The 23479-nt window shown below is 29.6% G+C and overlaps 1 protein-coding gene across 1 annotated transcript in view; it reads left to right on the forward strand.

Moving 5' to 3' along the window:
* LOC126898871 (uncharacterized) overlaps positions 1-22890 on the forward strand; it is a 24118-nt gene extending 1228 nt beyond the window's left edge. The window contains exons 2-4 of the mRNA XM_050673280.1: positions 16865-17005; positions 18586-18726; positions 21348-22890. Of these exons, the coding sequence (XP_050529237.1) occupies positions 16865-17005; positions 18586-18726; positions 21348-21409 (344 nt within the window). The 3' untranslated portion in view covers positions 21410-22890. The remainder of the gene's footprint in view (positions 1-16864; positions 17006-18585; positions 18727-21347) is intronic.
* The last annotated feature ends 589 nt before the right edge of the window (positions 22891-23479 follow it).

The following is a 23479-nucleotide window of genomic DNA, read 5'->3' on the forward strand; positions in this document are numbered from 1 at the left end:
TTTTTTTTGTGTCTGTTACCACTTTTTCTCAGCTCTCACCGAACCGATTTCTTTCAATGATACGTCAAAAGATCACAAATCGTATCTAGTCGAACACATTATCCTTAAAAATTGAAAAAAATTCCCTCGTTCCCCGTAAAAGGGGGAAACCTCCAAAAAAATTACAAATTTAAAAATCGCTAATTTTCGAAATTTTTTCAATTTTTTTTACTTAAAAGTGCCATAACTTTTTCAAAAATAAACATATCAATATAATTCTTTTTTATATAGATGCATAATATCATTACCTTTCATTTGGTATATTTTTTTCATAAATTTAACCCTTAACCTGCCCACAAGGGGGGATTTAAAATGACAACTTTTTCACAAAAAATTAATTTTTTTAACTTAAATTTTGAAAATGTTCCGGAAGGTCTGACACTTTTATATATATCTTAAATTAAAGCTAATGTAATATGCTTTATCATGAAAAAAAAAAATTTCGGACTTTATCTTATCTTCATGGTGAAAATGGCTACCGAATGCTATTTTTGTGTGAAAATTTTCGATTTTGTATTTTCCATTTTTAACTTTATTATGCTATAACTTTTTGAAAAATGTATGAATCATTACAATTTTTTTATGAGAAGTAGTATTTATATAGATCTTTCATTCGACATACTGTTTTTTTAAATCGGACCATTTCCCTAAATACAGGGGGGATTCAAAACATAAAAATGCATATAGAAAGTAGAACTTTTTCAACGTAACTTTTGAAAGTGTTCCGGAAGGTCTGACACTTTTATATATATCTTAAATTAAAGCTAATGTAATATACTTTATAATGGTAAAAAAAAATTTCGGACTTTATTTTATCTTCATGGTGAAAACAGACATTAAACTTAATAAAAAAAATACGATTTTTGTAAAAAAATTCTTTTTTATATTTTTAACTTTATAATGCTATAACTTCTCGAAAGATGTATGGATCAATATAATTCTTTTTTTTGTAGATGCATGATGTCTTTACCTATCATTTGGTATATTTTTTTTATAAATCTGACTTTTTACCTGCCTACAGGGGGGGATTCAAAATGACAACTTTTTCACAAAAAATTGACTTTTTCAACTTAAATTTTGAAAGTGTTCCGGAAAGTCTGACACTTTTATATATATCTTAAATTAAAGCTAATGTAATATACTTTATCATGGAAAAAAAAAATTTCGGACTTTATTTTATCTTCAAGGTGAAAATGGCTACCAAATGCTATTATTGTGTGAAAATTCTCAATTTTATTTTTTACATTTTTAACATTATAATGCTATAACTTATTGAAAAGTGTATTGATCAATATAATTTTTTTATGGGAAATACTATTTTCTAATAATCTCTTTTTTATTCGACATACTTTGTCTTAATCAGGATATTAATAAGGAACTAGCAGTTTATGAAGCTTTTGGAATAATCCACCAATTTTTTAAAATTAAACACTATCTAAAGATTTGCATCGAAGCGTTTTTTTTTGATAGTGATTTTAATCACTGTCAGATATCATTATACTTGATCCAACTATGCCACGTCACCACTGTGCCGCGTCCCCCCTGTGCTGGGTTGTTTCATTTTACGGTTTTTTATTATAATAAGATTTTGATTAATTATTTTTATTGAAAATTAAATTTTTATATTCATCAGTGTTAATAAATTTAGGTTTTAGAAATGAAGTTGTGATAAGAATTATAGTTCTTAGATTTCTAGACATTAATAGTTGAGCTGGAGAACACAATTAACCTTTTGGAGTATTTCTGTATAGCAATAAGGCAATATGAGGATCTTTTTCAAAATCCATTGCTTTTTTCAGTAATTTCTTTACCGTTTGTATGCTTCTTTCAGCTAATCCATTAGACTGTGGATAATTAGCACTAGTCGTTATGTGTTTAATACCCTAGTACATAGTAAAACACTTAAACTCTTGTGAGTTATATGGTAGTCCATTATCTGATATTAATTCCAATGGTATACCAAATCTAGCAATAATAGTTTTAAGTTGGTTAATTACTACATTTGCCTTAGATTCATTAACAAGTAGAGTTATTTCTAAATATTTAGAAAAATTGTCAACCACCAATAAGTATGTTTTATTATTATAATAGAAAAAATCTACACCTAATTTTTGCCATGGTAAATCAGGTATCGGGTGACTTATCATCGGTTCTCTTTTATTGCCTTTATTATATTTCACACAAATTTCACAACTTTCAACAATATTCTTAATATCATTTGTTATATTAGGCCAAATAAGAATATCTTTAATTTGAATTCTACATCTTTTAATACCCATATGTCCTTCATGAATTAAGTTTAACATTTGTGACCTTAGACTATATGGAATAACAAGACGACGACCTTTAAAAACTAAATTATCAATGACATTAATTTCATCCCTATAACACCAATAATGTTTAAGACAATCTTCAATTAAGTTTTTGTTGGTAGGCCAACCTGTTAAATATACTTGGATAATCTTTTTTAAAACTGAATCATTTGCAGTTTCTTTCTTAATTTATTCAATTTATGTTTCTTCTATAGCAAGATTTTCTATGAATGATTTTACATGTAAGACTAATTCTTCTTCAAGATCATGTAATGGCACTCTAGACAAAGTGTCTAAAACTAATTGTTTTCCTGGAACGTAATCTACCTTCAAATTATAAGATTGAATCTTCAACATCATTCTTTGCAGTCTGATTGGAATTGAATGTAAAGGTTTTTTAAAAAGTGTAACTAATGGTTTGTGATCAGTTTCCACTTGAACAGTTTGTCTTTATAAATATTGGTGAAATCGTTGACACTCAAAGACAATAGCAAACAGCTCCTTTTCAATTTATGCATAGTTTTGTTGTGTTATAATAAGCGACTGTGAAGCATAAGCACAAGGTTTATTAATTTGCGTAATTACTGTGCCTACTGCAAATTGCGAAGTATCTATGGACAGTTTAATTGGTAATGACGGATTGAAATAAGCCAAAACAGGTCGTGTAGTTATACACTGCTTTACCTTTTTAAAAATACTTTCGTAATTTTCATCCCAAAGCCAAGTTGTATCTTCTTAACACGCTGTGACGTTCACCGATAACTAACCGTGAGGTTATCACCGATGAAGCACATAAACCCAAACGGAGTTGAATTCACCACTAGCCAAGGCTCTACCAGACCGGAGCATAGTGGAATTTTAAATATAACTGATATATTTGTTGTTTTAATTTACTAAGTTTTTGCCTTAACTCTAGGGGAAAAGGAATTAAAAACTGGTAGACAAGTAGTATAGGCGATGATGTTCTATTTGATATAATGAGTTTAACTAAAATAATGATGCCCAAAGTACAATAAAATAAATGTCAGTTACAAATGTTCAAAATAAAATAAAATTACAAATTCTTTTATATAACATATTTCAAGTCATAGTTAAAATTATTACAAATTATTAAATGAGCTAAAGGACAAATAAAATAAAAGGGACATGAGGGAGAAAATAATCTCTGACACTGCTGTATTGACTATGTTCGATTTGACCAAGGGACAGGATCGTACTTTCCAATATTGAATAAAATAAAATGGTTATCATTGCAATAATGCTCAAACTAAGAACATGACATCGGTCAATATGGATCTAGGCCTTTTATACCGAGCCTTGAGACTGCTAAGCACGTCTAGATTGGTCCAACATGAGGTTTTATTACACTCAACATAATAAAATTAATGATAGAATGGACGAAAATGATATTTTATCATAATTTACCAATAGTCAATGAGCAAATATGCCAAGAGATCAGATAGAATAATCATATTAAAATATTTAAATATATTAATGTCATTTTTAAAGAAACCTCGTGACAATGCACGAATAGAGGAAACAATGAAATGGACAAAATAAAGGAAAACGGGAATGCTGTACAAAGTTACCAAATTATATTATCATGATGCCCAGGCCGTAGCCAACAAATGAATCTTCACCCATGGCTCGATCGCCAGGGCCAAAAGTAAAGTTAGGCAGCTATGAGGTGTTCGTGTACAAAATGAAAAACGATAAGTAGAAGGCTGGAAACAGAATAGATGACCGTCCAAAACACATTTGAACAAAAACGGCCAGACCACTTGACGGCGACGACACACATGGACCGGAAAGGGGAAACAAACGCCGACATCAGTGCATGCCTCGTTGACAGATATCTGGGACCGGTTGAATGATTGACAGTACTGTAGCGGTCAGCTGGGCGTTTTGTTATCACCATGATAATTTGTTATGAACAATTGTACAACAGATAAAATAGAAAAAGGGAATGTGTGACTGCATTTAGGAAAATTTAATTATGTTATTTGAATTATAATGTTCAAAATTAGTTTTTATTCACCACGAAATTAATACTATCTAGACAATAACACCGCATTACCAATTGCCGAGCAGTTACACTTAATTATATGATGTTCACAATAACTAATTTAATTTACTAATGTGTTAAATAGTACTATTAATGATAGGTCAATTTTTTACGTCACAGAAACCCCCCAAACAGATTATTTGAGCTAGCGAAAATGATCTGTTTCAAGATAGGCGGAAAAATTGATGGATTGTGGAGAATATGCAAATGATCAATTTGAATGTGAGGATACAAATGGAAAATAATAAGGTTTCAAGTGGATTGTAATTATTTGTTCCAAGGAAAAGTTCGTGTGGAGTAAATTTAAGAGATTCGTGTGGAGTATTATTAAGAATCCATTCAACGTAAGCTAAGTGACGAGGCCAGTCTTGATGATGAGAAATACAATATGTGCGAAATAAGCGACCAAGTTCTCTCATGACCCGCTCTGCAGGATTGCTCTGAGGATGATAAACAGATGTATATGTTACTAGGATACCTAAAGATTCTAAGGTTTTGACCCAAATTAAACTTATAAATTGACGACCATGATCTGATACAATTTGGCGAGGAAATGAAAAAGAGGGGATAAATTCATGGACGATTTTATGAGTGCAAGCTTTGGCTGTGGCCTTACATAAAGGATATAATTTAACATAACGAGTAAAATTATCAAGGATAACAAATATGTATGTGTATCGGTATTGCCCCATAGGAAGTGGACCAAAAATGTCAACAAGAATTTTCTGTAGTGGACCTGATGAAATTGCATGTTGCATAGTACCTTCACGGCGAGTAGTAGAGTGTTTAGTTCGCTGGCATAAATCACATGATCGAATTGTAGGCGAATAGTCTTATGGAATTGAGCAAATGTACAAAATTTTGCAATAATATCAGCGGTCTTTTTTGGACCAACATGACCATAAAGTTGATGGAACGATGTAATTACATAATGGATCAAATGTGCTGGTATACATAATAACCAAGTACACAAAGGATTTTTGCGAAAGAAAAGGATATGATTTAGGATTATATATCGTTTAAGCCAGACTGGTTGACGTAGATTATCAGATATATTAATGAAATTATGATTTTTTCCCAGTTTAGGATCCTTACGCTGTTCAAGTGGTAAATTTTTAAGAATGTCTGACATTTCAGATGAAAAATTAGGAGGTACAGTGATTTGGCAAATAATAGGATCTTCAGGAGTAACTTGGTCACGACCATCCGGGTGGCGGGATAGAACATCTAACTGATTGGATTTACCAGGACAATGGACAATATTAAGATTGTATTCTTGTAAGAGAAGTGTCCATCGAGTGAGACGAGGGGTCCTCAGTCGACACGAATACAAAAAAACAAGGGCTTGATGGTCAGTGTATAAATGGATAGGATAACCAAGAATATATATTCGAAATTTCTGGCAGGCAAAGACAATACCCAATAGCTCTATTTCAGTGATAGTATAATTCTTTTCAGCTGTGGACAATGTTCTACTTGCAAAAGAGATACTATCTCGATTACCCCCATGTGATATTTGGAAAAGTTCAGCGCCAAGGCCAGTGATAGAGGCATCAGTTTGAATACAAAAGGGTAGATTGAAATCAGGAAAACGCGTGCATGTCATCAATTATATATATATAACAAATTTTTATTGTGATTGACACGGCCCCGCGTCGTTTCGTTATACACGATGCCCCACGACTCGTGCCACCTTTATCAGCCGTCGCCCTATTTTATGAGTATTTGACTGACCAACACCGCGCGTTATACGCCGCGGTGCAATGTCCAGCAAGTGCGGCACGGCCGACGACGTCCCGCCGCTAATGATACCATAGTCATGACAAAATAGATAGTTATGTCAGCAACTTTGTGATACGCAACCCACTCCTCATCCCATCTATAGCTGGTTCGCCTCATTTCATTGGCCGAATATTTGTATGGTCATTTTCCATAAATATAGTGATAATATTATCATTTTTGCATTAATATTTAATATTGTGCAAAAATAATTTGTAACGTATAGAGGAACAATGGAATATTATGTATATAATATACTTAATATTTAGAAATGCTTTCATTGAATTAATTGATATATAATTTGCTTTACATTAGTGTTACTTTTTTTTTTATAAAGCCAAGAGGTTGGTTTGTTAGCACAGTACTCTAAGGCGAACTGGCCTAATGTTACTTGGTAATTTAATTTTACTTATTACATACATTTATTTATTAAGTAAACTTTTGTTTCTTTAATTTTTGACAAATTAACTGATTATTTAAATTATTTAGCCTTATATAAGTTCTTGTTCTAACTAAACATTCTACCACTTCTTTGGGTATATTATACTCTCCATTATTTAACATTAATTTGTTTGTTAATGTTGTAAAAATTTTAGGAGCTTTTGACAGATTGTCACCATGCAGACTTCTGAAATATATTTCTTATGAAGAATAAGTTGAATCTGAGTTAGTCTGAATAATTGTGATAAAATATCACTACAGTGATTTTCAAAACAATGATCTTCCAAATTAATGAAATTATTGTAACATTTAAGTTTATTTATTACAGCAGTATAATTTGTTTTTAAAACGTTATTTTCATCCAAAATTTTTAAATATTTGTTTTCATAATCCTCACACTTGTTTTGTAATCTAATTATTTAAAATATAATAATTTTTAGAATAATTATACTATTAATTGAGTAGAATATAAATAAACAGTGCCGGATAAACCGTCGGTACAATGCACCACTTGTCCCGGGGCCCAGACTCTTTGAAAATGTATATTTTGTTTTTTCAAATGATGTATTGTATTTTACTTTGAAAGTTTATTTAGTTTATTCCCAATGATGGTGAATGGTAATTGTAAATGTTTGATCGATATTCGATTGTTTAGTATTTATCTTTCTAGTATATCAATTTTAAGTATAGAAAAGGAAAGAACTAAAACTCTAAATATTGAAATAATAGTTAACAATTTTGCCAATGCAAAGTCAAGGAAAACATTTATCTTAAAATAGAACATCTAAACATTTTACTTTTTACTATTATATTGAAGGCTTTCTTTATTCTGTAGATAATAATATACTATTAATTTTATTATACTTTGTACTCCATTATTTTGTAACTATAGAGTTATCATAGTTGTATACTTCTGACTTTTTTCATAACATTTTTAAATTAGAGGCCCCTAAATTTTTTTTTCGCACCGGTGCCCTTAGAGTTTCAACATCCGGCACTGTAAATATACTATAAATGTGTGTATTACTCTTGGAATAATATATTATTTTCTATTTCACTCTTTAAACTCTCCTCGAGAGGTTTAACATCAAAGTCTTGAAAAAGGTTACCTTTGTATTTTTCTGTACACTTAACAACAGGAACACATGATTTTTCTCTAAAAAGTCAATTTTGTAATATAAAAAATTGCACTTCATTGATGAATGATTAAAAAATAAATGATATTTAAATAATATTATATTATGGAATAGCATTTCATTTTAAAACTTTCCTATCCTTATTATTGGAATGAATTGCATAATTATCATTTGTAAAATGCAATGAACAAACAACAGCTAAATGAAATTTAACAAGCTCATAATAAACAGCTAAATATAAATATAACGATGAAATAATAGTGTAATTTATTTAGGATTCTGAAAAAAAATGATAATGTTAATTAAGAGTTACTTGTTTTTACTAGAATCAAAATTTATCGGTTTTTTAGTTATTTGGCCTAATCTTACTTGTTTTTCTCAGATTTTTCTTAAGACTGGATATTTGGAAATCGATTCAAGGTTACTTTTTTATTTTTTTACTAATACAATCAAAAAACTCACAAACAGGCATTTTGTCATTAAAAATATAAATTTAAGTAGAAGTATGTAAGTATATCAAGTTAAAATAAACGCTGTTCATTTTATTCAATATACCCGGCATAATCATTTCATATCAAATAATTTGCAAATTGATCATATTTGTTTATATTGTAGTATAGATATCACAATAGATTGATATCAATCAATAATAGTAAAAGGTATCATAAAAAACAATACAAAATATTAAAGTTGCTGTCAAGTATTTGATTTAAAGAATTGTATTTTGGCGGGGTGAGAAGGGCGGGATGCGTTAAACGGTCCAAAACTCGTTTGTTGCTGACATACCTATCTATTTTGTCATGACCGTAGTCTTCTTCTCATTGTCAAAGTGACAACGTCAACAAACCGATCCGCACTCGCGTACCATCGTCATCTACGCTGCTAATCTTTTGACGCCCGAGGATCAGGCTGGACATCGCGTCGTCAACGCCAGTGAAAGTGCCGAGATATTATGCGAAAATTATATATTCTTACCATCGCCGCTAATATTAATATATATATATATATATTAATATTTATATGTACGTATATGTTAATATTCATTTATATATCCCTACAGCCGACGCCGCTGCCGCCGTATATACCTCGTGTATAACGTTCCCCCCGCCACGCCCGACCACAAAATACCGCTATACCTCGTGCATGATACGTTTACGTACCTAAGTCATTTTACTTGTATATATATATATTCTAATTACTATTAAAACTTATATTATTACGCTTTATTCTCATTAAGAGATATATAGTGTATTTATTCCGATTACGGGGAATGATTGCCGTATTGTCATTTTTCGTCACTACCTCCACGTTCCGGGAGTGAGTAACTTGCGCGCCTGCTGTTTTCCTTGGATATGGTAGCCGTTTCTCTGACTCCCTCTCCGGAATCGAATCCTGATTCCCTTTTACCCGTTACAACCATAACATTGATAGTAACTACTATCATAACATGTAACTAAAAAATGAAAAATAAATATAGTTTTAAAAACTAAAAAACACGCTTTTAAAACACATCGAACTAAAAAGTTAAAAATAATTTTTATAATAAGCTTAAAACAATAATACTAGTACTTTTCGTATATTATTATTTTAAGCTTATTATAAAAATTATTTTTAACTTTTTAGTTCGATGTGCTTTAAAAGCGTGTTTTTTAGTTTTTTTAAACTATATTTATTTAAGTAAAGAGTGTAGACTTGCAGTTTCATCTGCTAAATTAGGAATATAGGAACTTAAATGATTCAACATTGCCCAAAAACAGAATTGGGAAACAGAATTTTACAGAATTGGGACTAGGCATATTAATAATTGCTTTGATTTTATCAGGATCTGGTGTAACACCTTGATTATTAAAGACATGACCCAAAAATTTAAATTCTGTCACTCCAAGTTTACATTTATTTTTATTAAATTAATTTCCTTAGCTCTTTCAAACACTTCTGTAAGATGTTCATCATGTTCTTCTTTAATAGTACCTATTACAATAATATCATCAATATACACAATGGCACTCTCTATATCCGAAAACATTTCTGTCATTATTCTGTGAAATATTTCAGGCGCACAATTTAGACCATAGGGTAATCTACAAAATTTATAACGACCAAAAGGAGTATTAAATGTACAAGGATTAGAACTTTCTTCATTTTAAGGTATCATCCAAAAACAAGAATTTGCATCAAGAGTAAAAAAGTAACTTGCTTGAGACAGTTGTGTTTTTATTCCTTCAAAATTAGGAAGTGGATAATGTGACCTTTTAATTGCTTTGTTTAGATTTCTTGGATCTAGACATATCCTTAATTTTTTATTCTCTTTAACTACTAAGACAATAGAGCTTACCCATGAATTACTTATTGAGATGATATTAACTTGAGCACCGATGTCAATTTAACATTAAAAATCTGATTATTTATATACAAATCAACTAACCAAACTAAATTGTTTTTAACATTATTATTAACAGTGTTAACAATAGTACTAATAGTATCTATAAAAAAGTTATCAGTAGGAGACTCAATGACAGCTCTAATAGCCTTCGATTTACAATATTTAGCAAAATGATTAAAACGATTACAAGTATCGCTTTAACACCTATGGCCGGACATTTGTATTTATGTTTTGACCACAATGTGTACAAGTATTGTTATTATGAACATTAGTAGTATTTTTAAAGATAGTGTACCTTGTTAGTGATTGTAATGACTTTCTTTGATTTCTGTTATCTGACTTTTTTTGATTTGACTCTCTCTTCGTCTGTATCGCTAAAACATTCTCCTCTTTTGAACCAACAACCAAGTCTTCCATATGCTGTTTTGATAATTCTATTGAAGTTCTAATTTCCATCGCTCTGTCTAATGTTAATCCATCTTCTTTCAATAAATTTTGCTTTATTTGTTGCCATTTATCATGCAGACCAAAAATCACCACATCTTTAATTAGACTTTCGAGAAGACTATCAAATGCACATGACATGCTTCTGTTTTTAAATCAGCGACATATTCACTAATGATTTCATCAGCTGATTGTAAGCGAATAAAAAATTTATGTCGCTCAATGATGATATTCTTTTTAGGGATGAAGTAATTAGAGAAAGGTTATTACTTCTTTTAACTTTGCTTTATTAATATCAATATTAAATTAATTGAATATTTTAAGGGATCGTTTTCTAATAAAGTGTAGAAAAATAGATACTTTTCTCTGCTCACTTAAAGAATCATAACCAGTAGTTGACAAATATAAATTAAATTCTTGTATCCATTCGGATTAATTTCATGATAAATTACCATCCAAAGATAATGGCTGAATATTCCCAGTTAAACCAGTAGACATTTCTTCTTTTTCTTCTTCTAAAGTGACTTTACGACTTTTTGACATTATTGTATGACTTGTTATCAAAATATTTTAATTTCGATAACACCTGACACCATGATATTATTTAATTAGACCATAATAAGACGTGAACAGATGAAAAGTATTCATATTATATTACAATTAATAATAATTATTTATAAGACTGTGTAAACAAGTTACACGAAACACACTAGACGATAACAGTATGACCAATTATGTAACAGAGGGATGCTATTGAATGCGTTATGAGGACAGCTGATATAAACGTAAATGATGTTGGACATCGTGTCAAGTGGAAGTTTAGGATAAAGGTGGCCGACCCCAAGTAGTTGGGGTTAAGGCGAAGAAGATTTAAAAATACATAGTTGACATCCTTACAGGGCATATCGGATGAACTTAAAAAGTGTTACATAGTTAATAATTCAAGAATAATGTGTAACTTATGTCGTAAAATGCCTAATGCTTTGTATTGCACATCTTACATTTATCAATGAAAAATGTATAATCTGTATTTTATATTACTAGTATACAAACAAATAATAGATTTATCTGTCATAACATATACACTGTTATACACTAGCTATTATATATGTATATACATGTTAAATTGATTCAGAGCCGTAACTAGGAATTTGACACCTGCGGCGAGGGTCAGATTGGCGCCCCCTATATTTTAACAAAAGAAAAAAATATACTCAAAATATTTTTTTTTATTTTCCAAACTTTCTAGATAGGTACAAGGAGTTCGAGTAATACAGAAACATAAAATACATAATAAAAAAAAAAACAACAAATTACACCAAAAGGCAAAATAAACGAATATAAGGTTGGAAAACAAACAATTTGGGTATCTAGAAAAAACTAAAATTGCATTCTCCTCACCTTCAAACTGGTGAACTTATCAATAAAATCATCAAAATCTATGGACGAAGACGATTCTCTTACTATGCTCAAAATGGCCATATTAGTAAGCCTTTCCTGTCCAGTGGAAAAGCTTAAATAATTTTTTATTAATTTCAATTTACTAAATGACCTTTAAACAAACCACTAATGAATTGTAAAATTTCTAAATGGCTCAGAGATTCTAAATCTTCCATGTGAGAAGATGCTTGAAACTTAAAACTTTCAATATCGTTAACAAATTCAAAAGCATCTAAATCTTTATCATATTTTAAGGCTAAATAATTGGAATATCGTCTTATGTCTTCCACAGAAAATATTTTAAGTGATTTAACCGTTAGAAAATTGAAGTCATTTTCAACGCTTTTAAAGATACAAAACTGTTTATTCAGTTAAGATAGAATCACATCAACAATTTGCAAGCAAAAAATTTTGAATTAGTCATTTTCTTTTAATTGTATGACTCGTCAGAGTAAAGCTCGCCTGGCATTTTGTTAACATTTCTTCTTCTTCTTCTGTTGTTAAATCCTGGTTCTATATCTATGGACTCAGAAATTTGACTAGCTATTTGCAAAACATTTTCCCTAAGGGAAAATTTCTTCAACAAGCCCTTCTATTAAATTAGACCCATCCAGTATCGTTATAGATTTTCCCTGCAAAAGTATATTAATCCTATTAATTTTAGATAAAATAACATCCAAAAAACAAGAAGACATATAAACTTATAGTCCAAAAGTAACTTTAGAAATGATTTTGAATCAGCAGTTTCAGAATCTGAACTTGAAATCATTATCTTCCTCAACCTTTATTTTATTGAATAAATCAATTATATTTATGAAATTAAACATGAGAGCTTTTGTAGCTTCACTTCAGGTGCACCATCGGGTATCACTATGACTTTTTAGACTAGTCTTTAAAGTAGAAACTAAGATTTCCCAACGATTTGACCTCACAAAGTAATTAAATAAATTTTAGACTATCCCAAAAAAATGTTATTACTTTTTTGGAGAACATCTGGTTGCATGAAAAGCTACGAAATTTAAGCTATAGGCAGAGCATGGGACAAACTGGGGAAACCTAATCAAATTTAATATTTTTGCTTGAACATCGTTATATTTACCCGCCATAATGGCGCCGTTGTCGTAAGCTTGACCTCTAATGTTGTTAATATCAAATCCGTCATCAAACAGCTTTGAAGTTATTTGATTTGCCATTGCATCTCCAGTTTTGACGGCAAGCTTTATGAAATCGATGAAGCTTTCCTCGATGGTACATTCGGTTCGACTGCATCGAACATATCTAATGATCTGTGACATTTGCTCCTAATGGGATGTATAATCCAACATAAAATAATATTTTGAATCTACTATATTTGAAATTATTGTACTCCTTACTTTCTTCCCAACTAAATTTATCAGTTCATTTTGAATGACAGGCGAAAAATATGATATGTGGTTCTTGTTATGAGATATAACGTGATTTGCAATTGTGAAATCATAATGATTGATAGCTCAGTAGTGTTTAAAAATTTACCACAATTAGGATGTCCAATAAATTCTAATGATTCCCTCAATGTATCATTGTTTTTAATGCAATGTAAAATTGCATCCAATATTACCTTAAGAATATGGCGTCATTTCTATTTTTCTTTTAGAATTAATTCTTCAGAATTATCGTCGATTAATGTCCCTTTCTTAATGCCTCTTTCAAATTCCTTCCATTTCAGGTAATTCTCTTTGTGATACAGCGAGTTTTCATGCATAGAACTAGCAGGATTTAAATGTTTCCAGTTCGAGAAACCGGTTTCGCAAAAAACACTTAATATATTTTGTTCAAAAAGTTTACAAGGAAAGTAGTACAAAAAGTCTTTTTTTCTGGAATAAATCAGCTAGGATCTCCATATTTTCTCGCCATTCGCCAGAATTTAATAGAACCATTTCTTGTCAAACTGTCTGTGATTTACTGTCGGTTACACATCGATGTCATCCCCCTGGTCTGGTCCGTGGTCTACACTAATTTTTGAGTTTTCTCGTGTCCAAGTCTGGGGATCGTTAAAATCAAGATTCAATTCTGCACTACTTGAGCTTTCTACTGAATTTAATGCTTTGCTACTATCAGCAGTACGGTTATACTCCTCTCCAGGTTATTGATTTAAGACATTTATGTTGCTTTCACGGGAAGAGGAAGAAGGAGCAGATTTCGTTATTGAACTATCATCCTTTTCTATAATTTCTAGGTCCAGGACAATAGCATTACTCACATGAACATGAGAAGTAGATTCTGTCGTTGAACTATCATTAGCAGTATTTGGCTTGGGCATTACAAAAAAGAAGTCTTTTGTTGGTGTCACGATCTTTTTAACTTCATCTGTTTTCATTGAAACATTTTTTTATATTCAGCTTCAGAAGGTTTTTTCGGTGGCATTTTCTTTGTTGTGTTGAAATTTAAAAAGGTTTTTTTTTGTTGTTTCTTAAACTATTTAAATAAATATAAAGTTGCTAAACGTCAGAACTGTTCAAAGTAATTTCTGAAAACCAACTTAAACTACCAATAACGTTTTCGATATCACTTATTTAATACTAGTTGAGCGTATACAGTATACACTAACTAAAGTCTCGTATGGCATTAATTGACATTGTCTACTTACCCTGACTAGCGTTTATTTCTCAACCTACTCGTATATTGGGAAATTGGAAATTTGGGAATATGAGAAGAGAAGGCGTAAGTAAAGGTTTGAAGAAAAATAAAATTCCAACATGACACAAGTGTACACTAAGATGGAAAATTTCAGGAGCAAAGCACACTGTGTCGATTCGAAAGCAGCCGTCTAGGCGTCATCGCCGGCTTCATTATGTGCTTTATTATTATTATTATTATTTATATATTGATAAAACACACGAGTCACGTGTCAGCACTCGACGTTTTGCTTTGATATCGCGTACTCATTCCATTCTGATGACTGGGATTTTTTTGATAAAACTTGATGAGTGCTACCAGAGTTATCTCACAAAAAACTGATTTCTGATTGCTAATATTACTCTCGTTTCTGTTAAGGGAAATTAGTTTGAATTTTTGTTTTAAATTTCAAAAACCTTTTTTCTGAGGAACTTGGCGTCCCAAAAAGCTCACACCCGCGGCATAGATCGCCCTTGACACACCTTAATTACGGCGCTGAATTTATTATTGTGTTCTATGCATCTTATCTTAAAAATAATTATCATGTTATGTTCAATTTAATACAATAAACAAAAAAGCACTGACGACAAAATCCCATGATGGGGGTAATTAAAAATAATATAAAAAAGATTAGTTCTGCTTATACATTCGTGAGCGAGCGGCTCTTCTCCATTTTTGAAGGTCTGAATTCAATATAGAATGCAGAATTATTTTGTCCAGTCTATTCTAAACTAGCCGCGACTCCGTTATGCCGTGGGTACATTTTAAGACGATATTGAATATAGTCATTTTTGCGTCAAAACTTTATTTATTTATTAAAAAGAAGCATTATAAATCCTTAAGAAAACTATCTAAAAGAAGTAAGTAAATTTATATTAACCCAATTATTTAGAATTAATAATCTGAGTGAAGAATGATAAAGTATCATCCGTAAAGACATAATAAATACAAGTACTTTAAATTCTAGTTATTACTTGATTAGTGTAGTTAGTGTATTAAAACTACTCGTACTTAGTATCTTGATATAATAGAATCTCGGCTGGTGATTTATAGCTGTTTAAGGCGTTTGTTCAATTATAGAAGGTGTTAAGAACCCCTGAATATTATTTTATAATTGTGTAGAGTATATAATACACGGTCGTCCGACTGTCGTCGAACACAGGAATGTGCTGACCAAGGGTTTTAGGGCAACCATGGGCAAAGGACTCCCACTGTAGGTACCCTACAGTCAGCGTGGTTTAGTATGCGCTAGTTACACTCATCCTATATCATTCTAAATCATTCTATATCATTCTATATCATTCTAAATCATTCTATATCATTCTATGTCATTCTATTTTATTATTCTATTCATTTGTATTAATATTAATAAATAACGTGTATTGTATTATTAATTGTGTCAATCAAATTATACATTCTAAAGTTTTATTGAAAAGTGAGTGTTTTCTTTTTCTTATTAAGTTTAATTCCTTTTACCACGTGGGCCCGCACAACAAACGTATATTAATTACAAGAGAATTATTTGTAAATTATTTAAGTGTATATATTTTTAAGCAAAGTGTTGGTTATTTTAACAAATACGTTTTAAACTAAGTAAGAAAAGTTAAGTTAAATCTCAAAACAACATACACACAAAAATACACTGGTTTGGTCTGTAAAAAAAACTATGATGATAACTTGATACGCGATAATATGTGAATTAGAAGGAGGTCAATGGTTCTTAGCCATCTTATAATAGGCAAAAAAGTTGTCTGTCAATACGTGGGTGGCATGAATGGCATCATGACTCAGAATATTTCTATATGGGATAATATATAACTTCAACTATTAGTTATATAAATGAAAAGGTTAAATGGTCCAATGTGTCTTATGGCATCGAAATGAACCTTAATAGTTCACTCTAAAGAGTAGCTGTTATTTCCCATCATAATATTGGTGCCACGGAGATGCAATGAAAAGTGTTGACTCGTGATAATTATTGACAAACCATACTAATTGAAAAACAAGAAAGAAATGTATTTATTAAACAGTGTATTTTTGCATGATATGAGTTTTATAAGAGTTAGTGAATATTCTGGAGAAGAATATTACAAAATAAAATAATTATTTAATAAAACTAATTATATGTTTATAATATTTCTAATTTTCATAAATTATTTTTTTTTTTTAGATTGTCCAATATGTAAAATCACACTAACAAATGATCTTTCAAAAGTAATATGTTGTAAAAAGATATTTCATTTCAAATGTATAGATGATTGGCTTAGATTAGGTCATAATTGCCCTACATGCCGCCAAATACCATTTGAAAGTATAGAATTTTTTAAAATTTTATAATACTGTTATTTGAATTATTTATAGCTTCAATATAGGGCGTGGTATGGCGCGGTGGTTACACTAGTTGTTGATAAAAAATGAAAATGTTTGTAACAAAGGAGTCATTTTTTAAAAAGTTTGGGATTTTATAATGGGTCATCTTGCTAAATTTTTAAAAATTTTATGATTATACCATTTTTTGAGCAAAAAGAAAAAATGTTAAATTTTTTTTTTTATTTTTCATGTTCCATGAAAGAAATTTAAATAAAACAAATACAGTTTTTGTATGTTTTTTAATGTATATTATTAAAAAAAAAAACTTTTATTACAAACCACAAATCTTATAAGTAACACATACTTGTAAGTTATTATAGCGAAATAGTATATTTTGACTTCGATATAAATTCCTTACAGACCATTTATTCATAATGAACAACTAATGAAAAGTTTTGTATCAAGCACAATTTTTATACGCGTTTGTCATAAAAGTAATGACTACTTTATGATTTTTTATAATTTCTCCGTAAAAATTACAATACTAAATTATTAAATATCAATTTCATACTACGTTCATTCTTCGCCGCCAAAACTATTTCCTTCCATCTCTTTCTATTATATACCTGGCCTCGTCCACTCCAATTTCTTCTAATAATTCCTTGACGCTGTTCTTCCATTTTTTCGAATTCTTCCTCTTGAACTCTTTCCCCACGTCATTAATATTTGATTAGCCTATAGACTACTTATACAAAATTATAGAAATATGAAGAATGCCAGATATAAGTCTATAATTTGTAACAAGAAAAGGATTCCTGACTTAAGGAAAGGTTCTTTCATTTAAGGAGTTTCTAAAGAGAATAAATAAAGGAAAAATAAAGAAAAACGATAATTATAAAAAAAATCTTGCAGAAATACCATCAGGTCCAATTGAAGAAACGTTTTTTTTCTTTAATTTTCAAAAGCTTTAAAGATATCATCGGGAGTAAAAAGATAATTCACGCTCTTTTAACTATGATGATTTATTAAATTTTATGGTGTTTATAATTTATTATTTATGGTTAATATGTCTTGAATTATTTGATAACATATAGAACAATCCATACTTTCCCTGTACTTTTAGTGGTGGAATATATAGATGACATTTTACGTACTTTATATTCTTTATTACATTGAATGAGTATTTTCATTGTTCTTATTTTGCTATCTAAATCTGTTTTGATGAAAGACTTTTTACGTTCCCTATTATTATCTTTGCTACATTGAAATGCATTACTTTCTTGTAATAATATCGATGAATTTCATACGTAAATGTAACATAGACTCTTCTAAAAGCTATTCATCTAAATATTGCAGTCCGCAAAATTTCTATTAACATATGAAATTAGTCAAAATAATTATTATAAAAAAATTTTTATATGTTACAATGTAATATAATAATATTACATTATAGCTAAATTCAATAACTTAACCACTTTCAAATACACATAGACAAATTAATTAGAATTATAAAATTTATATAATAGAGTAAACAAAGTAATTTTATAAATGTAAAAATGTGTCAATGTTTTTATTTTATAGAATGTATAAAATGTAAAAATTATTTAATTTCTAATGTTACTGAAGTTCAGTGTTGCAAAACTCAGTTACATCAGAAATGTTTAAATGAATGGTTAACTGATTCGATTATGTGTCGTATATGTCAAGGAGATTTAATATCCGGTGAGTATTTTTTATTTTATTCAAATTTATTTTTTGTATTACTATAATTACTTTAGCTTTGATGCATAGATGAAAGATTGTTTTTTTTTGTGTCATTTGACTCGAATACTCCGCTCCAAATGGACCAATTTTGTTCAACGATATTTCAAAAAATTAAAAAACATATAATTATCACTGAATACCATAATTTTGAAAAATTACAGTAATAAAGGGACATACCTTAAAATTATAGTTGATATTGTACAGCCAAAGTTATTATTTAAAATGTTTAATTAAAATGATTTTTGAAAAATGGATGGATTATATTTTATTGACAATACTTCAGATATTAGTTAAAAATCATATCAATATATTTTACTTCTCAATTTTTAATAATATCTCAAAAAATCTGCATTCTACTAGTTTAAGTAAAATTTAAACATCCGAAACTGAATTTCAAGGGGTTATCGACTACTAAACATTCTAGTACCTCATATTCTATGAGTAATAAGCCTCTTAAGTAAAAAATCTTGTAATTTTTGGAAAATATTATAATTTTTTTAGTTTTTTTTTCAAATATGCCTCGAATGTGTACGAATATGACTATAAATATTGATTTTTCACTATAATTAGCTTTTTACTATTACTAAACTAATGTGTATTCTTAAAAAGTTATTCAAAGTTTTACCCCATAACGTATATATATTAAAATACACATTCAAAAAAATTAATCGTATTAGAAATTAAGAAATTCTTATGCTATACGAAGATACCTAGAGACTCATTGTAAGTGCATAATATTATTTCAAAAATAATAAAAAAAATTGTGTTAATCCATACACTTTACAATAAGTTATAGCATTACAAAGTTAAAAAACCCAGCACAGGAGGGTTGCGACACAGTGGTGACGTGGCATAGTTGGATAGTGATTAAAATCACTATCAAAAAAAAAACGCTGCGATGCAAATCTTTAGATAAAATAAAAAAAATCAGCTAAAAATATTAACTGGATCAAAAGTTATTTAAGTTGTCAGTGAGTGGTGGGCCACCCTGTATATCTTAAATTAAAGCTAATGTAATGTACTATTTTATTTTAAAAAATTTCGGACTATATTTTGTCTTCACGGTGAAAATGTCTACCGAATACTATTTTTGTGTGAAATTTCTTGATTTTATATTTTACATTTTTTACTTTAAAAGGCTATAAATTTTTAAAAAATGTAGTGATCAATACAATTTTTTAATGAGAAATAATATTTTTTAATAATCTCTTTTTCATTTGACAACTTTATCTTAATCATGATATTAATAAGGAACTAGCAGATCATGTAGCTTTTGTAATAATACACCAATTTTTTAAAATTAAACACTATCTAAAGATTTGCATCGCAGCGTTTTTTTTTTTGATAGTGATTTTAATCACTATCCAACTATGCCACGTCACCACTGTGTCGCTCGCAACCCTCCTGTGCTGGGTTTTTTAACTTTGTAATGCTATAACTTATTGTAAAGTGTATGGATTAACACAATTATTGAGATATAGCTATAGACCTAGCGTATAACTATTATTTAAAAAAAAAATCAGCTAAAAATATTAACTGGATCAAAAGTTATTTAAGTTGTCATTGAGTGGTGGGCCACCCTGTATATAAAAGTGTCAGACTTTCCGGAACTTTTTCAAAAGTTAATTTTTGGTGAAAAAGTTGTCATTTTAAATCTTCCCCTGTAGGCAGGTTAAGTGTCAAATTTACAAAAAAAATATACCAAATGATAGGTAAAGACATCAAGGATTTATAAAAAAAAATTATATTGATATGTTCATTTTTGAAAAAGTTACGGCAGTTTTTAGTAAAAAAAATTGAAAAAATTTCGAAAATTAGCGATTTTTAAATTTGTAATTTTTTGGAGGTTTCCCCTATTTACGGTGAACGAGGGGAATTTTTTCAATTTTTGAGGGTAATGTCTTCGACTAGATACGATTTGTGATCTTTTGACGTATCGTTGAAAGAAATCGGTTCGGTGAGAGCTGAGAAAAAGTGGTAACAGACACACACACAAAAAAAAAATACATCATAGTGAAACCAATACCTTCTCAGCTTCGCAACAAAGCTAAAATTAAATTAAACATAAAATTAAAAAGAAATATTATAAAATATGTTCTTGAACAATAACAGTTTCTAGTGGAATGAATGATTAAACAAAATATGTACATATTTATGTATGAAATTAAACATAATAGCATTATCTATAATCCTACATTATCGGTTTTTAATACACAATTTTTTTTAAGTATGAGCGTTTATAAAAATGTAAAAATCTGATGCTACTTAACGTTTGAGTAGCAAAACTTCGTTACATTGTGTTTAGTCTTTAAAAAAAAAATAGCTCAAATAATTTAAAGTGTTCAATATATATTTAAGCAATAGCACTTGAGTAATATTTTGAATACTTTTAAAAAGTACTTTTATATTATAGTATGTATGCAATCAAATAGGGATCTCAACAATAAAAAATATATAATTTTGTAAAATATTAGAATTTCAATTTTTTAAAGTATTTTATTTTCTGAGTTTTTTTTTAATATGTAATATTATAATGTATAATTGTATCTAAATTAGAGAATTTATGGTATTTTTTTCAGATTATGAAAGTAAGTTGCCAATTTTTTATTTATTTTGTCTATGCATTTGTGGTAAAGATTAATTAAATTTTATTATAAACCTGTAAGATCCAGTTAAAGATAATGGTATTTAATATTAATTTGCTTTGTCTTCAGTTGTCCCTTCGTTTTAGCCTTCTAGTTCCTAACCAAATCGGCACATTCTAAAAGAGAAAATCAATTCTAATTGGGTCATCAATTTACCAATTTGTTAGTCTAATTACTAGACTCTAGTACAAGTAGAATAGAGGGTTTCTCTAAAAACGTATTTTTCCACTCTTTGCTCCGAGTAATAGTTAGTCCAAAATATTGTAGCATGACAAAAAGTATCAGTTTATTTTTTGTCTATTGTATGTTTTTACATATTTGTGTTCTCAATAATCATGGTTGAGCCGAATGCGTACAGCGACATCGTTTATCAGTTAAATAATCTTGATAAGGTGTTTTGATTTGTTTGTGCGCGTGCGAGATAGTTAGCTGTGTACTAGAGATGAGTCGTTCGCGAACGAACGGATCGCATTGAACGGGTCAAAATAGTGAACGAAATGATTCAGATCGCCGAACCGTAGTGATCCGGATCCCCCAAAAACTAATTTTTTCCCGTATAAATCACACTTAAAAATAATTTTTAACTTTTTAGTTTGATGTACTTTAAAAGAGTGTTTTTTTATTTTTTTTTAATTATATTTATTGATGTTATGTGCGCTGCAACATCGTAGTTTTTATATATATTTATCGTGAGTGTCCGCTACAGCACTTTATAATGTAATTTTTTCGTTTATTGGCGTCGGCTAAACCTGCCTCCTGTTTCTTTAGCCCTTCGGGACTGGTAACGTATAATTTTTGTTTACCATTTTCTGAGCCATAGTATTTTTTTTAGTGCGCTGTGCCATAAGCACGTGTGGCGAATTTGTTTTATTATTTTTTTTTTTACTAAATTGTTTTTGTAGGTGTCCCTATTTTATTATTATTTAGGTCCATCAACATGGCAGACGTGTTATTATACCACCTGTCAAGTTATATATACTTTTTTTTGTGATTTTTTTATTTATATAGATTTTATATGATATTGGGTGATGCGTATATAGAATTAGTACAATGTGATGATGTAGTGCATTTTATTTCGAGATGTCCCAACGTCTTGCAATCTAAGTCTAACTAATTAAAACCAATCGCTTACTTGGGATGTATACCCGCCGTGCTTAGCGATAATGCCGCGATTAATAACCGGTGAGTACTCGAAGACATACAACATAGCACAATAAGTATATTTGATATAATAGTAACTATTTTTTTTTATTAATATCTGTTTTTTTTGTTCCTCTTTAATTTGTAGACGAGGTTTTTTGACCGTTTGGCTTTTTGCCTCGTATTATCTGAATTTTTTTTTTTAACTTAATAAAGTCGTATTCCGTAGCGATATGTGCGTGTTCTATTGTTCTCTGTTATTTTATTTTTCTCTAACCTTAATAATTGTGCTATTATCTCAAAATGAATACCATTCGATCCGTTTTGTTACACTAATGATTTATCTACCGTCTTTTGGAAGTTGCTGATTGTTCCAAATCCTTCACTGACTACAATTTGGTGATCTTAATATACTTATTACTAACATCAAATCATAATAACTATCAATTATCTCTCGGAACTCCCCGGTCTTGCCGTCGGTCGTTCCTATCTTATCTCATTCAATGTCTATCCCCATAAAACCGCTATCAGTCAGTTCACAAATTAAATCTAAACAAACATCTAAAAATAAAAATAATTCAGATATTAACACTGCGAATCGCATACAGAGCGTTTCTAATCTATCAAACACTTCTAACGATGTTTTTTCGGACGATGAAACTCTTTTGGGTTTTCAAACAGTGAAAAATAACTATAAACGTAACCTTTCGTCAACCAGTTCTACTGAAAAATCCGAAATGAAGAAATCCAAACCCATCTTTGTAAGCACCAACAAGTTTAACTTGCTACATTCTCATGATACAGAAAAATCTATTGAAACGAATGATACATCAAATATAAATTCTAATAATACTGATATTCAAATAAATCATACCCCGCCACTTCCTCCAATATTCGTTCGTAATGTTGCTGATTTTATTGAATTG

Source organism: Daktulosphaira vitifoliae, unplaced genomic scaffold (assembly GCF_025091365.1).
Source record: "Daktulosphaira vitifoliae isolate Bord-2020 unplaced genomic scaffold, ASM2509136v1 Scaffold_2, whole genome shotgun sequence".
NCBI classification, from domain to species: Eukaryota; Metazoa; Arthropoda; class Insecta; order Hemiptera; family Phylloxeridae; genus Daktulosphaira; species Daktulosphaira vitifoliae.